Source organism: Myxine glutinosa, chromosome 6, assembly GCF_964187855.1.
Source record: "Myxine glutinosa chromosome 6, kmMyxGlut1.1, whole genome shotgun sequence".
NCBI lineage: Eukaryota > Metazoa > Chordata > Myxini > Myxiniformes > Myxinidae > Myxine > Myxine glutinosa.
The window spans coordinates 139056415-139075757 of record NC_136266.1 but is presented as its reverse complement, the minus strand read 5'-3'; the positions used below and the strand labels follow the sequence as shown (position 1 = coordinate 139075757).

General features: G+C 44.8%; 1 protein-coding gene across 10 annotated transcripts in view; it reads right to left on the bottom strand.

The window, feature by feature from the left end:
- LOC137414398 (synaptic vesicle 2-related protein) overlaps nucleotides 1–19343 on the bottom strand; it is a 314148-nt gene that overhangs the window by 194940 nt on the left and 99865 nt on the right. For 9 of the 10 annotated variants that reach the window (XM_078780584.1, XM_078780583.1, XM_078780582.1 and 6 more), the window contains 2 exons: nucleotides 8026–8150; nucleotides 4262–4325 (listed from right to left, as the gene is read on the bottom strand). In XM_078780584.1, the coding sequence (XP_078636710.1) occupies nucleotides 4262–4325; nucleotides 8026–8141 (180 nt within the window). In that variant the 5' untranslated portion in view covers nucleotides 8142–8150. Of the gene's footprint in view, nucleotides 1–4261; nucleotides 4326–8025; nucleotides 8151–14927; nucleotides 15015–19343 lie in introns of those variants that run through there. The other variant, XM_078780581.1, reaches the window with a different exon arrangement.

The window sequence follows — 19343 nt, the reverse complement described above, 5'->3', positions numbered from 1 at the left end:
CATACCATAGATCAATTATGTAACGGAAAAGGAATCGCTTCATCGGCATTTATGCACATGGCACCAAAATGGCTGTTATGCATTCAGTGATATCACAATCGTTGAGATCACATTGACTGAGCAGGTGGAGTATTCTCTTTCTAAATCTGTCGTGGGCAAGCCCACACCAAAATTACTCCATGTTCATCTAGGACAGAGATTTCATTCAAAGCTCTAACATGGATGCTCTTCTATAATAATAAACGGCAGTGTCCATCTGTCCATTCGTCCATCTGTCCGTATCCTCCATAACTCCAAAACCATGAAACCTAGCGGCCCCAAACTTTGCATGCATACACTTGGACCTCCAGGAGATTGCAATGATGAAAACTGGGTGTTTGGGTATGTTATAACCTTATTTTTGAAGATGATTAACGAAGTGCTCATAAGAAAAAACCCGAAAAAGCTTTATCAATATAGCAGCCCACCATCTTGGTCAGCCCACTGCCACTTCCTGGGTTCTTAAGCCACCATTTTGTTTTGGCCTACTCAAACGTGCCTTGCCTTGTAAACACGATCGACGAATCATTACATAATTGAAGAATATCAAAATCTGGATTCGGATATGATTGGATGCTGTAGCCTAAATAAATGTCCAAATCTGGAGTTAAATCTGACAAAATGTACCATATGTAGCGATTTTATAACCATGTGTATATATTCATTTATTTAAGCGATGCTGTGATTCCCCTTCTGGGGTTAGTTTTTTATTTATTTAACTTTATAACATTTTAAAACTTAATTCATACTTCCATGGGATGGGGTGTCACTCCACTGTACCTGCGATCTGTTTTTAAAATTCCTCAGCCATTTCAAACAGAAACAATCAGCTTGCTATCGCTTGCCAAGCCAACCATTCCTTATCACCCATTTCGTTTTGTCAAGGAAAGTGTCAGTCTGCATCGGTGCCTAAGTCAGTCTGTCAGTCTGCACCGCTTCGCAAGGGCTCTTAATTAATTAGTCACAAGGCTGGGGAAGTTTGGGTGTGTTATAACACCCTTTTTTGAATATGATTAACCACCACTTGGTGGACACTATTCAGGCTGCTTTTGCAAGCCATGGCGTTACAGTAGACAGAGCTCCCTTTTTGTTTTTATTCAGGCTGCTTTTGCAAGCAATGGCATTACAATAGACAGAGCTCCCTTTTTGTTTTTACGTACCCATTTTTTTATTGACTAACATTTTTGTGCGATATACGAACCCTCCCCTCCTTCCTCCTCCCCCTCCATCCTCTCCTCTCCTCTCCCCCTCCCTCCTCTCCTCTCCTTCTCCCCTCTCTTCATATTCCCGTCAGGAAGCGATTCATTGTTACCTGGCAACGCCAAGTACTTTTGCTAGTTTTAATATATAGGGCTATACCTTCACCTCATTTATTGCAGCGGGTTTGTGAACAAGAGCAAATATGGAGATTGCAAACACACCGGAGTCAATTTCAGAGGGAAATCATGTTTCCCTGATAGCAGCTTTTTCAGTGTGGTTAATGATCAACATAACCTCGAGTTCATCAATGAGTTGAACCACGGATCTTGCATTTATCAAGATAAAGGATGGAGTAATGTTAAAGTCCTGGACTGGTACTGTAAAGTTCATATTGGACCCACAGTTAACCGAGTCTTGCAGTTTCATGTAGACAAGATTTGATTTCACAGCACCATGATCATGTTGCGGACGTGGATGACGTGCCCTTGGTTCGCCTAACAAGACAATGATCTTCCTTATAAGATGCCGACCATCTCTGCAACCGCGCTCGATTTTGACTTTGGTTGGTTGAAGGGTTTTCAAGGTTTTCCACACCTCATTAGGAACATAAGGAACTGACTCACGGAGTGGATTTAAATAAGGAAGTTAAGTTCTGGAATCTCGCATTTATCAATCTTGCATTCTGTCACAGAATTCACCAATCACCATGTTGGAATGGTCCCACCCAGGCAACTGCACATGAAGCGAGTGAGGATGGATGGGCACGAGCGCCGCCACCGACGCCTGTAGGAGATGACCGAAGCACCATGGCCAATGACCATCTACCCCATGGGACGACTTACCAGCAGCTCAGACAGCACGGGCGTGTAGGGACTGAAAACCGCTCCACAAGTAGGAGAAGAGTGGTTAGCGAAGTAGAATTTGGCTGTTGAATAGATTTCAATTTTCTATATGAAAAAATGTTTAACATTGCACAGCTCATATTGTGTTGAAAAGCTTTCATCAAAATGAAAATGTTGACCAAAAGTACCATTTGTTACGATATCCTACAAAAACTGCCAGTTGTGTTCCTTATATTATCCAGATGGAAGCCTCTCCTCAGTGAAAGACACATGAAAGCACGCTTGGAGATTGCAAAAAAGCACCAAAAGGACTCTCAGACTGTGAGAAACAAGATTCTGTGGTCTGATGAAACCAAGTTTGAACTGTTTGGCTTCTGTCTGGCCACTCTGCCATAAAGCCCAGATCGGTGGAGTGTTGCAGTGATGGTTGTCCTTCTGGAAGTTTCTCCCATCTCCACACAGGATCTCTGGCGCTCAGCCAGAGTGACCATTGGGGTTCTTGGTCACCTCTCTTACCAAGGCCTTTCTCCCCCGATTGCTCAGATTGGCCGAGCGGCCAGCTCTAGGAAGAGACCTGGTTGTTCCAAACTTCTTCCATTTAATAATTATGGAGGCCACTGTGCTCTTGGGAACCTTCAATGCAGCAGAGATTTTTTTTGTGGGCTTCTCCAGATCTGTGCCTCGACACAATCCTGTCTCTGAGCTCTGCAGGCAGTTCCTTCGACCTCATGGCTTGGTTTTTGCTCTGATATGCATTGTCAGCTGTGAGACCTTATACAGACAGGTGTGTGCCTTTCCAAATCATGTCCAATCAATTGAATTTACCGCAGGTGGACTCCAATCAAAGTGTAGAAACATCTCAAAGATGATCAAGAGAAATGGGAGGCACCTGTGCTAAATTTCAAGTGTCATAGCAATGGGTCTGAATACTTATGTAAATGTGATATTTCAGTTTTTTCTTTTGAATAAATTTGCAAAACTTTCTAAACTCCTGTTTTCTCTTTGTCATTATGGGGTATTGAGTGTAGATTGATGAGGGAAAAAATGAATTTAAACGATTTCAGCATAAGGCTGCAACATAACAAAATGTGAAAAAAGTGAAGGGGTCTGAATACTTTCTGAATGCACTGTACAAGGGATAATTTATCCTTATCGCCTCAGCTAGTTAACATGCCCTGCCCCCTCGTGACAGGGACAAAGCTACACCTTACTCCGACATTCGGCTAAACAGAACTTATAACATGTTGATGGCTCTTACCCAGATCATGATACCTACACAAATCTACCTGACTCTACATATCACTACCCCCACAAACATAACAATATTAAAGTAAAATAGTGAAATTGTCAGAGCTCTTACAAGTACTTCCTACTTTGAATAAATGAAGTTTTGATAATGAGCTGTTCTAGCACAGTCACAAGTCTGAGTGGATGGTTCGTGACTTCACAACAATCTCACGGTTTGAAATAAGACTTTTCTCGGTTCATGTAGTACAGTCCATCCAGCAAGAAAACACCCACAATGGCAGCAGCAAGTGCTTCAGCACCATGAGTCTCCAATCCAAAACCTCTGCTCTCTCCTCTTTTCTCCCAAAAATTGAGTGAGGCAGCCGAGGGTGGGCCTTATTTGACCAGTACCATTCGTTGAGGCTTAAAGCTTTCTGATGACCCAACTAAAATCCTCTTGCTACGAAGACCCGCCCGCATATGTACTGCGTGAAGTATTATCTCAGTCGGTGAAGTTAATCAATTTCTCCAAGTTTCTCTCCAACTCATTTTGCATTCCAATGTGATGCTTAAATCACCAGAGGTGAGCCCAGCTATTTTACCAGATTCACCTAATAACAAGGTAAAAAAAGGAAAAAGGTACTGTATCAAACACTAGATGTGTTACATTCATAAATTGAATAAACATTCATAGATTGAATTCGCAAAAATTCAAAGCAGCCAAAAACAAACAAGATGTGTACCATGAGATAACACAGCAAAGTATTTCAAAACTAATAGGTATTCCTAAATTAATAGATAAGGAAAACCATCAACACTCCTCCAACCTGCATCCCTGCACTCGCCCAAGAAAATATATATTTTTAATCCTCGCCATGATCAAGACAGCAAATGTTTGTGTATGGACTCGGTCAAATCTATCTATGGACAATTCAACCATTAGCCTGCCTTACCGCAATGATGAGAAGACAACGAGCACGCAATTTTGATATGATGAATTCGCTGCATAAAGTTGACCTGCAAACACAGAACAAATAGCTTAAACTTCAAATTTTAACTTTGCTAAACCATATCTGATGTCATTAAAATTGCCCAGCAGAAGCACCTGTAGTCCATGAAACCCTGGAACCAGATTGTTTGTATTAAAAAGGAAATGTATGAATTGAAAATGTTTAAGATGATAAAATGGTTTGAAATGCCTGGTGTTGGCTTAACGGTTAAGGCAGCTGGCTTGAAATATTAGGGTCCTCAGCTTGACTCCCTGTCAATCCATTGAATTAACACCAGGTGGGTGGACTCAGCCCGTCATCCTACCGATGTCGGCAAAATGAATACCAGAAAATGATGCAACTAGCAGCCACAGGCTGCACATGAACCGCCAATGGTTTGAAATATAAAATTAAATAAGAATAGAAGAAGTCTGCACAAATAAGTTACGAGATAAGACAGACAATTTTATTGTTTCTAGTTCCTCCAAGAACAATGTTCCAGCAAACTCCCTCACTCTGGAACAAACTCCCTCACTCTCTTCAATCCCACTCCACCCTCCAGGTCTTTAAAACAGCTGTTCACCACCATCTCTTATCTTCCCCCATCCAAAACCTTGATCTTTTCTACCCCCGCTAATTTCACCCCAAATCCTACACTTTTTTGAAATACCAACTTCTGTCCTGGAAGTCCTTGGTCTCCTTGTGTTTTATACCCCTCCCCCCCCCCTTCCCACGCCTCCTCCCCCCAAGCCCTCTCCCTCCCACACTTCTCCCTGCTCTCAAATGTTGTGTTTGTGTGCTTCCCCTTCTCTCCCCATCTTGTCTTCTGCTCCCTCTTTTTATATATTTTGTTTGTCTGGTTGATTTGTTTGTGAAATAAATGTTAGCTCTTTCACGAGCCTCGATTCAGTATACAAAAAAAGAAAAGAAAAAAAAAGAAAAGCAGGTGGATGTCTGGGACGGTTGAATGGTTCAAAACAGATAGATAGACAACCCCCCAAAATAGTTCCACCCCAACAGAGAAGCTGTCAGCCTGGAAATAGTCGAAGAAGAAATAGATCTCTGAATAACTTTTCGTTCAAACCTGAAAGTCAAAGCCTGTACATATAATCATGACAAAAGCAAATCAGACTGGATCCGGTGGAAGCATATTTGGCAATATGACAAAGGAAATATTCTCTCCTTCACAAAAACTCAATCAGACAAAGCCTAGAGTACACTCACTCCTATTATGTGTGAAACGAACTGTAAACAAGTACAGATACATTCAAAGTACACCGCCCCATGCCAAATAAATAAATAACATCCTCCAGCGCAGCATCACCGGGGCGCCTTCTGCTCCCGGCGATACCGCTGTGCAGCACATCGAGACGGTATTGGGAGGAAGAGGTGTACAACAATTGATTGATTGATTGCATAATTAAAATCAATAAATGACCATCATAAAATAATTTCTTAATGGATTGATTAATAGAATACCTAAACCACCACGGTTTCATCCCAATCTGTAACTTAAAAAAAATAATTAAGCCATTAATCGAATAATCAAATAATTAATCAATTAATCAATAAATCAAAAATACCCTTTAAAGCCAAATCACTTGGTCATTATCGTGTCCAAATAGCTTCCCAGCTCAAAAGGTGCCTGAGATATTGCCCAGATGAGAAAGAAAAGAAATAAGTGATTAATAAATCGATAATAATTAAGTAACTGATCAATTAATTGATTAATCAAAAAACAAAAAATACTCTTTTGGCCAAAGCACATGTTCACCATTGTGCCAGAATTTCAGCTTCCTAGCTCAAAGGATGGCTGAGATATCGCCCGAACAAACAAGAAAGAAAGAAAACAAGAAACCGGAGTGAAAACCGAGTACTCCCTTTCAGCACGCGTCATCGCCGGGCCCCCTCCGGTGCCCGACGATGACGTCATGCAGCACCTGAGGATGGAATAGGAAAGGAGTGGTGTAAAAAAAAGAGATGCAAAAAAAATACAATCAGTCCAAAGAAGAGCCACGAACATAGTACAAGGATGCAGGACATGACATACGGAGAGAGACTTATGTATATTTATTGGAGTACCATCCTTGGGGTACACAAGAGGAAGCTGACCCAATACACAATCCGAAACAATATCGATGACTATTAAACAAACGTGTTGTCAACTTTAGTTTGAACCCCGCAATGTAAGACAGGAGATGTAAGACAAGTAAGTATAGCTACAGTGTTTCAGCCAATGAATTAATCAACACATGGACCAGTCTTCCAGCAGATTGAGATGCGCTTAGTCATGATGCACACATTTTAACAAACACATGTCGCCTGCTTAGAAAACACAATCCCGAGTGTCAAAGCGTAGCCAAAGGGTTAATTTCCAAAGGCAGTCAGAAATGGTATTAATAATTGTAATAATCCAATGGGTGAACAGTACATCATGCACTGCAATCAGACTAAAGCTGCTGTGATGACAAATTTGTGCCCCATCATGGCTATTGCGATTTAATTTTAACAAGCATGAGTCACCTGCCAAGCAACACAATACCTGTACAAAAACAACCAACCACAGGTTCAATAGTTGAGTCTCAGCTGAGATGCCCTGTCAGGCCAGTTGTTTGTAAGGGGGAGGGAGTGACAGGGGCGGGGAAGGAGGTGGTCTCAGCGAGACAAAGCCCAGTACCCAGAAAAGCATTCAGGTTTGCTCACTTCTCTTTTATGGTCTTTATACAAACACTAGTAAAAGCCCCTCAAAAATGGCAGGTTGGAACAGTGTATTCGACGGTGCAGCCTCGTGAGCATGCACAAGTCTGAAGCCTCGGCCTACTGTCAAGTGTGCTTATATCTTCTTTATTTATTAGACATCTTACAGATGCAAATAAACACTTGTTTAATTCTGCCTGCATTGCACATCACATGCAGCAAATTTCACATCCCTGTGCCTTGTATTTAAAAACCAAAAAAAAAACCACCTTTAGAGGCCATTTTTCCCCGCAAAGCGGGGGTTGGCCTTTTTGGCCAACCGTGGTTGTTGTTGTTTTTTGGTCACCTTTTTGAAGCAATGTTTTACGGCCGGATGCCCTTCCTGACGCCAACCCTTTTTGCCGCCTTTAACGACAAACAGGGAATTACCAGTGAACTGGTACTCAATTAGCCGACCTCGGAAGGATGACAGGCTGAGTCAACCCCCCTGGCGTTAATTCAGCGATCGACCGGGATTCGAACCCAGGATCCTAGGATCCTAAGCCGGCACCCTAGCCGCTAGCCCAACACCAGGGTCAACCCTGGTGCAACACCAACACCAACACTTGTATTTACTGTTATTTAAAAAAATATGCTTCTGTTCACCACCCTTGAGGCTTAATTTGCAAGCCACCGTCTACAGTTCCAATAGAAGACACATAAATACTCTTTTATGGAAAATGTTTTTCGAGTTTGTTTTATCCTCAAAAATAGACCGCAGTGAACACACATTTGTGTTAAAAGATTGACCTTTAAAAGCTACTCTTATTAAGGGGGACAGACATCTGTACAAACACACAAACATGCAGACACAAAAGCAGACATACAACCCTAATAATCACAACCTCCAAACTATTCATTAAATCCATGATGCAAATCCAAATCAAATGAATAGGTTTCAAAAGAACTATAGAAGACTGCAAATCAGCATAGTCTCACATTTAACCACAATATTTTCCGAGGATGCGGTTCGTCAAGAACTTCATACTCACACTTGTATAACACCACTCACAGCGAATCCAAACATAAAGATCAGGAAGAGGAACCAGATGTACGTTGGAGCAAAAGAGAGGAGAGCCATAAAGTAGAACGAGAATCCCACAGACATCAGTAAGCACTGCAAAGAGAAGGATATAAATGCACTATTTGATACACGTACCAATCATATAGGCAATATGTGTCCTGTTGCACACAGATCACCACCGAAGGTAGGTCACAATTCACTGTTTGAATCCAACCTTATAGCGTGTATTCTTCCATGCCATTCAAATTATGCAACAGAGTTGTGCACGCTTATGACTGGTAATACCCCATTGACGGCACCTCCCCCTTCCCTCCTGTTTGCAGTGATGCAGCGCACCCCAATCCTCCCATTACCAGTAAGATGGCACTCATTTTGCCGACCTCTGAAAGATGCAAGGCTGAGTCAACCCACCTGGTGTTACATAACGGCACAACAGGATCTCAAACTCAAGACCCAAAGCTAAGATGTTAAATCAGCCATCTTAACCGTTAAGCCAACACCAGGCTCATTTTCCTATATGAAGAACATAAAATAGAGTTTATTTTCTTGAGTTATTAAGATGATGAAGTTTACCTTTAATATTAATGATGATAAACTTGACCTTAGAATGTGATGCTGATGTTGATTATGGCAATGATAAAGACGAGTTGATGGAGATGATCGGTACATACCCATAACAGCAGACTCTTCTTCACCCCGACACACTTGCCATGCCTTCTAATGCTATATAATCAATATATTGCATGTTTCTTGGAAGTATTAAGAAGGCGGTTTGTTTTATAAGTCTTCAAGTATACAATTCAATTGGAATAAAAGTTTAAAGAGATTTAAAGATGTATAAATAAAATAAGCTCCGTGTTTTACCGCTATTTTCCCAGCGGCTTTTACACCACCCTATCTTATAAGATACATTAGTTATTTGTGCCTGTTGTTTGTGTCCTTTATGACGTTGCTAAAACCAGTATGTTTCCTGTTTGGAATGATTTTCAATTTTGTTTGCCTGGCAGGTAATATTTTGTTTAGTAGTCAGGTCGGTCTCTCGACTGCCACTGGTAACATGTAACTCATTTCTACCTACCGCAAGGTCGGGTAGTCGGCGATTAAATGGACTACCCTCACTGGCTTGCCAGTGGGGAAGGTAACTGTGACATCCTGCAGGAGTAAAAACAATACCTGTGAAAGGGCGGATGAACTCCCTCCATGAGCCAAGGGCCATCCTGTATAGAGATGGTGTCTCCTAAAAAACACCCATCCGGTTGGACCGCTTTTTTTAGGTAGTATGTTGCAGACAGCAACCGCCCAGGGTAGTAATACCGTTCGGACAGAGGAACGTTAAAGTGGTACCCGGAACCATGTTACACTCTCCGTATCAGGATTGCACACTTTTCATCATACACTTTTCATCATACACTTTTCATCATACACTTTTCATCATACACTTTTCATCATACACTTTTCATCATACACTTTTCATCATACACTTTTCATAATACACTTTTCATCATACACTTTTCACTCCTCATCTTTATCAATGCACCTCTTTTATTTAAGGCCTGGCCTCGATGAGGACTGTATAGTCCATGACTGGAGCCTTCAACATTAAAAAATGTAAGCAGACAGAGTAAAAAAAAAATGATCACTTCTCTTTGCACATGTGCGATCGGTATGAATTCAAAGCCAAAGTACGTTGAAATGAAAGAGTTGTCTTCCAATTCATGTTCCGATCCGTGTTCAAAATAAAACATTCCATTCAAATAAGTTGTTCCTCGCTCATAAACTGGTGGTCATGCAACTACGAACGCCAATTGGTCAGTTGCACGATAGCAGAGTCCAATCGTCTGACATCGCTTACCTGTACCACGTGACGGTTCCAATCTGGGATTTCAAAATCAAAGCATTTAATCAATTCAAAAAAACATTTCAAAATCTTATCTACAGACTTGGCATTTAATATGGAATATTTTTTTTTCTTGACTTGGGTTTACTTTCTGAACTCAGTATATCAATCTGGTGAGTTTCTTTTACCCTACGGTGATGTCTTTGTTGAAAGAACCATGTCACTGATTGTCTTTCGCAGCAAGAAGTCAATAACAGGATTATATCACAGGTGGCGTGACAAAATGTAAGGACAGGTACATTTGACGATTGGCTTCACAATCGGGTATATAAGGGTTGTTGCGTTCTGTATTAGTGGAAAACAACTGCTGCACGTCTACAAAAGTTATTGCCGCTTCCTCTGGAGATGGTCCGTCAACTTGACAATGCTGTTTGTCATGGAGTGGTGGCTTTACGAAATTCTGGCATGAAACAGCGTGCTATTGCTCGGCAGTATGGCATCACTCAAGGTCAGGTGTCAAAGATCCTGAAACGAAATGCTCAGAGGGGTGTCCCTACTCCAATACCTAGGCCAGGATGTCCATGCAGAACCACAAGGAGAGATGATCGCCAGCTGCACGGGTTAGTCTGCAATGGCCGTACCAAGTCAGCTAATCGGCTTAGGGCTGAGTCGCAGCAACTGACAAATGTGCCTGTATCCAGAAGGCTAGTCAACCAACGACTGGTTCAAGCAGGCTATCGTGCCAGGCGTCCCCTGAGAAAGCCACGCCTGACCAGACAACACAGCCAGCGCCGATTGCAGTGGGCCAGAGAGCACCGTCAATGGCAGCCAGGACCCTGGAATCACGTGACCTTCAGTGACGAGTCTAGATTTCTGGTCTATCGTCAAGATGGCTGCGTCCGAGTGCGCAGACAAGTGTATGAAGCCCACAACGAAGATTGTATAGTGCCAAGAGTCCAAGCTGGAGGTGGTGGGGTGACCGTTTGGGCTGCTTTTCATGCAGGGGGCAAAACTGACCTGGTTGTTCTGAATGGAAACCTGAACCAGTTCAAGTACAGGGCCATTCTGGAAGAAACATTGCTTCCATTTGTTCGTGCAGCCTTTCGAGGAAACTTTGTCTTCCAAGATGACAATGCACGGCCTCATCGTGCTCGCATGATCCAACACTTTCTTGCTGACCGTGGTGTAGAGCATATGGAGTGGCCTGCCATGTCCCCGGATATGAATCCGATAGAGAACTTGTGGGCAGAATTAACGCGTCAAATCGACAACTTCGACCAGCAGCCGACATCTGTGCGTGAATTGCAGCAGACTATTGTCACTGCATGGCAAGCGATTCCTGTCCAAACCTTGGCAAATCTCGTGAACAGCATGCCTCAACGTGTACGTGCTCTCCTGAATGCTCGTGGGGGTTACACGAAGTACTGAACTGTAATTTTACTGTCCGTAATCCCAGTCGTAATTTAACTTTTGTTTTTGTTTAAATTTTTTTTGCCTTATGTGCAAAATAAAGAGATACTTCTGGAAAACATACAGAAGTTTAACACAGTACTGTCCATGAATTGAGTTCAATATCAGTTTACATCACTTTCAAGGATCAATTTATTTGTTTCAAAATGTCAAATGTGGTTTTTGTTTCTTTTAAAGGTCACATTAACAAAATCTAGAATAATTTCAACATAATTCCAATGAACTTTTGGTTCTAAGTCATCTTGAAAAGTAAGTTCACCCTCACAAAAAAAATATTCCATATTAAATGCAAAGTCTGTATATATATAAAACACAGTTTGTGTGTGTGTGTGTGTGTGTGTGTGTGTGTGTGTGTGTGTGTGTAATGTTACCGATAGACTCCTAAACGGAGAGGCTCACGTGCTTGATATTTGGCATAGACATGGCCATTGAGCCTGGGAAGAACATGGCCGAACTAAAAAAAATTATTTCATATTTTTTTACCATATTTTTACCTCAGCGCATTTCAGCGAGGAATATTATGCACGGAATCTGAGGCGGTGGCAGAGCAGCGCGCTGATTCGCTCAGAGTGATCACGTGATGTTCCTTGCCGCCATAAACTCACAGTTACGCGTTCGCACGTAATTCACACGTTCAAAACAAACGAGATCCGCGAAGCGAGTTGGTCGAGTCGTGCTAACCAAGATGGTGACACGGCGGCTTCACTTTTCACGGAGTATGAGCGTTCTATATATTTTCAATTCAGTGCGCCCGACTCGCTCACGTACTTGATTTGTGGCATGGACATGGCCATTGGGCCTTCACGGTGTAATTTGTGCGAGGCTTTTGTCCGAGTGAGCTTGAGTCGAGAGGGCGAATGTACGGGTTGGGAATGTACGGGTCTCCCTTCCCCCGCCCGGCAACGCCAGTACTGGAGGGCGTCACAGGATCGGTGAGTCTCCAAAATCCGCTTCGTGCTGTTGCGAAGATGCAGGACGATGTCGCGATTGTTGTGCTGCTCTCCGACCATGAGAACTGCAACGTCATTGTTGACTGGCCCTCCCCTTCCATCCCCCCCCCTCCCCCTCCCTTCCCCCTCCACCCTACCCCCTCCCTTTCCCCCTCCCCCTCCTTCCCCCTCCGCCTCCCTCCCCTTCCCCCTCCCACCCACCCCTCCCCCACTCCCCCTCCCTCCCTCTCCTCCCCTTCCCCCCCTCCATCCTCCCCTTCCTTCCCCTTCCCCCTCCACCCTCTCCCTCCCTCCCACCCTCCCCTCCCCCCTCCCCTCCCACCCTCACCCTCCCCCCTCCCACTTCTCTCCCCCTCCCATCCCTCCCCCTCCCCCCTCTCCTCCCCTCCCCCCTCTCCTCCCCTCCCATCCCTCCCCCTCCCCCCTCTCCTCTCCTCCCCTCCCCCCCTCCCCCTCCCCCCCTTTTCTCCCCTCCCCCCCTCTCCTCCCCTCCCCCCCGTTCCCCTCCCCTCCCCTTCCCCCTCCTCTCCCCCGCCCGGCAATGCCGGGTACTTCTACGAGTTTAATATAAAATAAAGTTTCCTTACTTGTGAAAAGTGATTGTTTTGGTCACTTTTAACTGGCGGGAATGTCGAAGATTGCAGCTATCAGAACACTGAACATGAACACCATGTTTTTAACTGAAACCAGTGAGCTGAACTTCCTCCCTGGGCTATGGTAATCCAAGATGGAGGCAATGACAAATTGCTGGTGCCACTCACTACTTAAATATGACCACAGCGAGGTTCGCTCCAGTTATGGATTCCGACTCAGTCGGTGTGTTCCATTACCAAGCAGCTTGTAGAGCGCTCGCCAAGTGGCTTAAGCACTAAGCCAGCACTCGGCTCCATGGAAATGGCTGACAAGGAACAGCTTGGCAAACTGATTGCTCATGGGACACCTGGGTAAGCTGTTTGCGTGAGTTTACAGCATGCGTGTCAGGTGAGAATAATCATTAGGGAGTTAATTACCGTTATTATAATCCCAAAATAATTTCAAATATATCCACAGGAGCGGTCAGGGTGGATCACGCTTATTTTTCATATGACTGCCAATTATTGCACTATTATTTTATTGTACCATTTAAAGTGGCCATTGAAAAATGCCATGAGGTAAAACGACAGCTCATGCTGCCATACACAGTGCATTCAGAAAGTATTCAGACCCCTTCACTTTTTTCACATTTTATGTTGCAGCCTTATGCTGAAATCGTTTAAATTCATGTTTTCCCTCATCAATCGACACTCAATACCCCATAATGACAAAGAGAAAACAGGATTTTAGAAAGTTTTGCCACATCCTTTGAAGACACATCACTTAGTCACTGTCATGTCCAAATATTATCTTCCCAGCTCAAAAGGTGCCTGTGATATTTCCCAGATGAGAAAGAAAATGATTAAATAATTCACAATGAAAATAAATAAATAATAATCATTAAAAAATGAAATAATTAATCAATCCGCTAATATAACACAGAAACCACCACCATTTCATCAGAATCTGTAACTTTAAAAAAGCAAAATTTAGTCATTAATCGAATAATTAAATAATTAATCGATTCATTGATTAATTGATCAATCAATAAATCAAAAATAGCCTTTGCAGCCAAATCACTTGGTCATTGGCATGTCCAAATATCAGCTTCCTAACTCAAAAGGTGCCTGAGATAATGGCCAGAAGAGAAAGGAAATTTGATTAATTAAATAAGTACTTAATTAATCTCAAATAATTAAATAACTCATCAATTAATTGATTAATCAAAAAACAAAAAATAAAGTTTTTGACAAAGGACTTGCTCACTATTGTGCCGAAATTTCAGCTTCCTAGCTCAAAGGATGGCTGAGATATCGTCCGGACAACCAAGGAAACAAGAAAACAAACAAACAACCAAGAAAACAAACAAACAACCAAGAAAACAAACAAGAAATCAACCAGAGTGAAAACTGAGTACTCCCTTTCAGCGTGCGTCACTGCCGAGCCCCCTTCGGTGCCCAGCAATGACGATTTGCAATGCCTGGAGATTGCAAATCGTGTACAATGACCCCTGGTGTACAATAAATCAAAAATAGCCTTTGCAGCCAAATCACCTGGTCATTGGCATGTCCAAATATCAGCTTCCTAACTCAAAAGGTGCCTGAGTTAATGGTCAGAAGAGAAAGGAAATTTGATAAATTAAATCAAAGAACAGTCGGTAACCCACATTCTATTGTTTTCTTCTTCTTCCTCACTATTGTACTTGTTAATCCCCATGTGACGAGTACCAGCCAAAAAGCGATGGTCAGGCTCGGGAAGACACTCACATTTACTTAAGAAATATTGTGGGGGCCGAGCAGTTGCCGGACACGGTGGACACAATTTGCCCGGCACACTAGAATGATGTTTCAGGTGGTCATCAGGTGAACAGTTGATTAAATTCGAGTCTATGAAATGGGCCCCAGGTGGGTGAAATCCATAATGGAGCCGAATGGTTTGCCAAATGGAGGCCAAAGATGTAGAGGCCTTCACAATAGAGCCTCTGGAGATGATGGGACAATAATTAGCGATTTGATTCAGCATGAAGTGCAGGTGCATCACCTTCTGTTGTGCATTGCAATCGCACGGCAGCAGGGACGTCCTCTCCGGCATCTGCAAGACCTTGTAGGGGCCAACGGTTGGTTTGCTTTCCCCATGTGACGCCGTCGCTCAGAAAATATGAAAAGTTTGGGTCGAGAGAAAGGTTGTACTGGATATTTTGTCGCTGGATATTTGAGTGCGGAGTTCTTCGGCTGTTTTGGGCATACACGCACGACCTCGTCGGTCAGGAAATTATCTTGGTGTCCGATGTATGTTTGCCGTGTTTTACACGGTGTGCTGACAAAATGACAAAGCCCGTGCTATCCAGATTAGTATTGCTCTGCCTGGTTGGTCACGTGTGTGAAAACGCTCATGTGGAATGAGGCGGGAATTTACCAGTTCGTTCGTCGTCGGTTGTTGAGCCAGCGGACGAATGGGTTCAAAGACGCTGCCACCACGCCAGTAAAAGGTAAACACCTCTCCTTCGTTCGAAGCGAATGTCCCACCAAAACACGTTCAAGTTTTGTTATAACATCAGCATTTAATCACCACACTTTATCGGACGAGGCAACAGTACACCAAGATACCAGAACCCAACAACCGGAAGACACGGGAACAGCCAGGCCGCACATGCGCAAATAGCGATGATGCATATGCCTACGTCACCAACAGTAATCACATTAATATATAATGGCGCTATATATCTATATTGTCATGTGAATCCCTCCGGTTAACACCAGGGACCGTGGAAGACCGAACGGCTTTAACGGAGGCGACGACCCAATACAGATTTTGCTATCAAACGCGGGAAGAAGAAGTGAAGAGGAAGAGGCGGCAGCGCTTACCTATGGCGAACCGACGGCAGCTCCGATCCTGCAGGGAATTAACTCACGAACGACAACCCAATTCAATGTACAAAAGGAATGATTTATTCCGACCCCGAGAACAAGGAACGCGACGGTAAATAAATAATGATCCTAAATTGGGATCCCACACACCTCACTTCAGAATACGAGACAGGGGAAAATGAATTAATAAAAGCACACGCTCGTCGTATACAGGGAAATGTGGTGCATCCTTATCTGTCCGTAGTCTTGTCCACCATCCAACGTGGCTCCAAGCTCCGGCACGAAGAAACCTTTTGTCCGCTCGCTCGCACGTTTCGCCAGGCCTCAATGCGACTCGCTCCGCGGCACGCCGCGAGGTCCCTCCAACCCCTTGTCGGTCCAACACACGAGGTCATGCTCGCTCCGAGCACCAATGCACCACAAGGAACCAAAAGCACCACACGGAATCAAAAGCACCACGTGTCCAACGCAGGGCCAGTGATCCCCACACGGAGCCAATCTCCAACCCGAAGGGGCCGATCTCCAACACGAGGTCCAGCGCAAAGAGAGACAAGAAGACAAAGAGCAAAGAGGTCGTGCAGCGCGCCCTTTTATAACCTTGCGGGTCACGTCAGCTCTGGCGCGCCCTCCCAATCAGCGCCTCGTAGCTTCCCGCCGTTCACCGAACCTTCTAGCGCCTTCCCTCCAATGAACAACCTCCTTCTCAGTTGCGTCTTCGCACCTCCTGCCCTGATTGGCTGGAGGTTCAGCCTTCCGCGCCAACCAATCACATGTTCCCTGTGGCGTGGGTTACAACTCGTCTCACTGTTGTCGCTAGGCCAGCTGGTGGTGCGGCTGGCGGTGGCCCTCCGGCGGTGCCCCGATCTGGCTTCCTGCCGGTCTTCTTCCAAAGTCATTGCAAGGGAAGGGAACTAATTAATGTGTGCACTAAGGACCTATCTAAGTGTTTATATATGTGCGTTGCCATAAGGGACAAAGGAATGATAACCAGGTCTGACACACAGGGGTTTATCTTAGTCCCTACACTATTTAACACCCGAACATCCTTGTATGTTCACAGGTATATGCTTCCCCGACAAACCGCCTAAAACACAGAATTTATTACAGGGTCGATTCCCTATCGCGACAGTCGAATCATGTTACCAATACAGATCTACCTGACTCTAGATATTCCTTTACCTCCCGACATAACACAGCTTCCCCCCCCCCCCGCCCCCCCCCCCCCCCCCCAGAACCATAGCTCCTGCTAGGTTCACTGCAGGCGCTACCATTCCAGTCTTAACACTTACTGTCTCACACTTAATTAACCTACAAAATAAATCAGGAGGGCTGTGGGAAGTGAGCCGGACTTCCTACCTATCCTCCTTAACATGCTAATCCCCTTAACAATCATGCAAATATGTACAATGATCTCATTAGTTGTTCCTGTGGAGGGAGGAAACAAACAACACACAAAAATCCTACCTTAACCAGAAAACTTAACCAAACCTACAAAAATTCAGACCTCTAATAAACATTTGTACATACCCCAGTCTGCAGACAGCATCCCCCGGTGATTGCCACAAGACGCAACCTTACCTGCGGGGCCATCCCAATGCACCCCTAAATTTCCGCGGGCCCTGTTCAGGTGTTACAGGTGAGTGACATGGCTCGGTGGATTTCGCCCTCATTCATATAACACAACCCCTTAACCACTCATACTCATTCCAAAAGTCATCACATACAAAATCATTACAAGCACGTATTTCACCCCCCTGCAGGACCATGGCATTTATGTCATTCGTCTGTGCATTTCTCAACGAGGCAGCGGGGAGGTACCGCACAAGTAAGATGGTGGGGGCGCTTCAAGCTGTGGTGCCCGCAGTCCCAAACACAAGTCAACCGACTTACAAGTTCATTCCCCCCTCCCCCCCTTTACCTCTTGGCCCCGTGACAGCCCAACAGCCCTTTCCGCCGTTACCCCGCCGGTGAGGGTCTCCACACACCAGGCTCCGTTGCCTCCTGCTTCAGCGCAGCTACACGGGTCGCCGGGAGTCTCCTTTACCCCACAGCGCCCAACCAGACCCTCCACCTACGAGCTCCAATTTCCAGATACCACTGGCTGCCAGGGGTAATTGCCGCAGAGGGGGGCCGCAGGCATCGCTCCTCAGAGCTTGATCTGTACCTGCGGGCACACACAACTTCCCCACCCACAAGATCCCAAAACACATTTCCTCCCCCGCTGCCATTCAATTCTCAACACATTTCCATAGATGGTACAAAATATGTTTCAAAAGAGTTGCCATGGCCTGCTTCATGTGAAATCCCATTCACATTTAACCAACACATTTCCAAGAGCACATTTCAAAACTCAATAATCACCACTCATCCATTTTCTCCAACCTCACGACCACATAAAAACACATAACCACCACACAAAAACAAACACCACCCACAAGACTCTGTGGCACACATTCCACCCCCCCTCACCGGCCATGTCATCACTCGCACCCGCCCCCCTACTCCAAATTACCTGTCCCCAAATTTCTATAAGCAAGTCCTGAACCCTGGGACAGTGAACATCAAGGCCTTACCCCTACCTTGATGTACAGGTATTTTCTGGTTGGTCAGGTCCAAAAGTGCCATCCACCCACAAAATCCCAAAAATTCTCATTGGACCAATTAAATTTCACCAAATTTCACTTTTCTCCGCACTATACTGGCAGGTATGTGGGTCCGCATCCAACGGTGATTATCATTACACAACTACCTGTGGCTACGACAGCTCCGCACCTCCACCGTGCAAGGGTCATCGAGACAAGGTGAGCAGTCAAAACGCCAACATGGCCCATGAGTGTCCATAAGGGTGCGACCCACCATCCATCCTTCACCCCCCCTGCATGGAACACAGCTGCACCAGCCCCAGCTGGCCAATGTGGTGAGCACCTGCTGCCAACAAACACTACCATACCCAAGGCCTCGGACCTGGGGGGCACGGTCGCAGTGCATGGCATCCCAACAGCCACGTCCCCTGCACCTCCACATCATCCCCCAGTCCGACCACATGCAGCCCCCTGTGCCCACACACACTTGACCACACCAAGGTCCAGTCAACAGCCATGCTCCACCAGGAGACCCACCCAGAAGACATGGTCCACACACCTCGGACACGCACAGCACCACGTTGACCCTCAGGCTACCCGACTACATCCCCATGATCTCGCGTCCCAAATATTGGCGCAGTCGCCCCCGCAACAAGTTGAGAGCTGTGTCCTGCTAACCCGTCAATTTTAATCACAGCCAATAACACTTTGGTCTACACACCTGGTTCAATAATGGTGACACTGCTGTCAGTATCCACCATGACATTTCAAAATTCACCCTTAAATTTGCATCTACCCCTCAGATTACCCATGCCAAACATTTTTCACATTTCACTAATCTCAACCAAAGAAAGATGCATTGCCATACACATGCCAGCCGAGCATGGCCCATATGCTCGGCACGTTACCAATTCCCGATTCATCAATCCCATGGCTCTCTTCCCAAACTGAGAGTCCACAAATCATAACGAGACATCTGTGGAAGATCACTCACACACCATCACGTT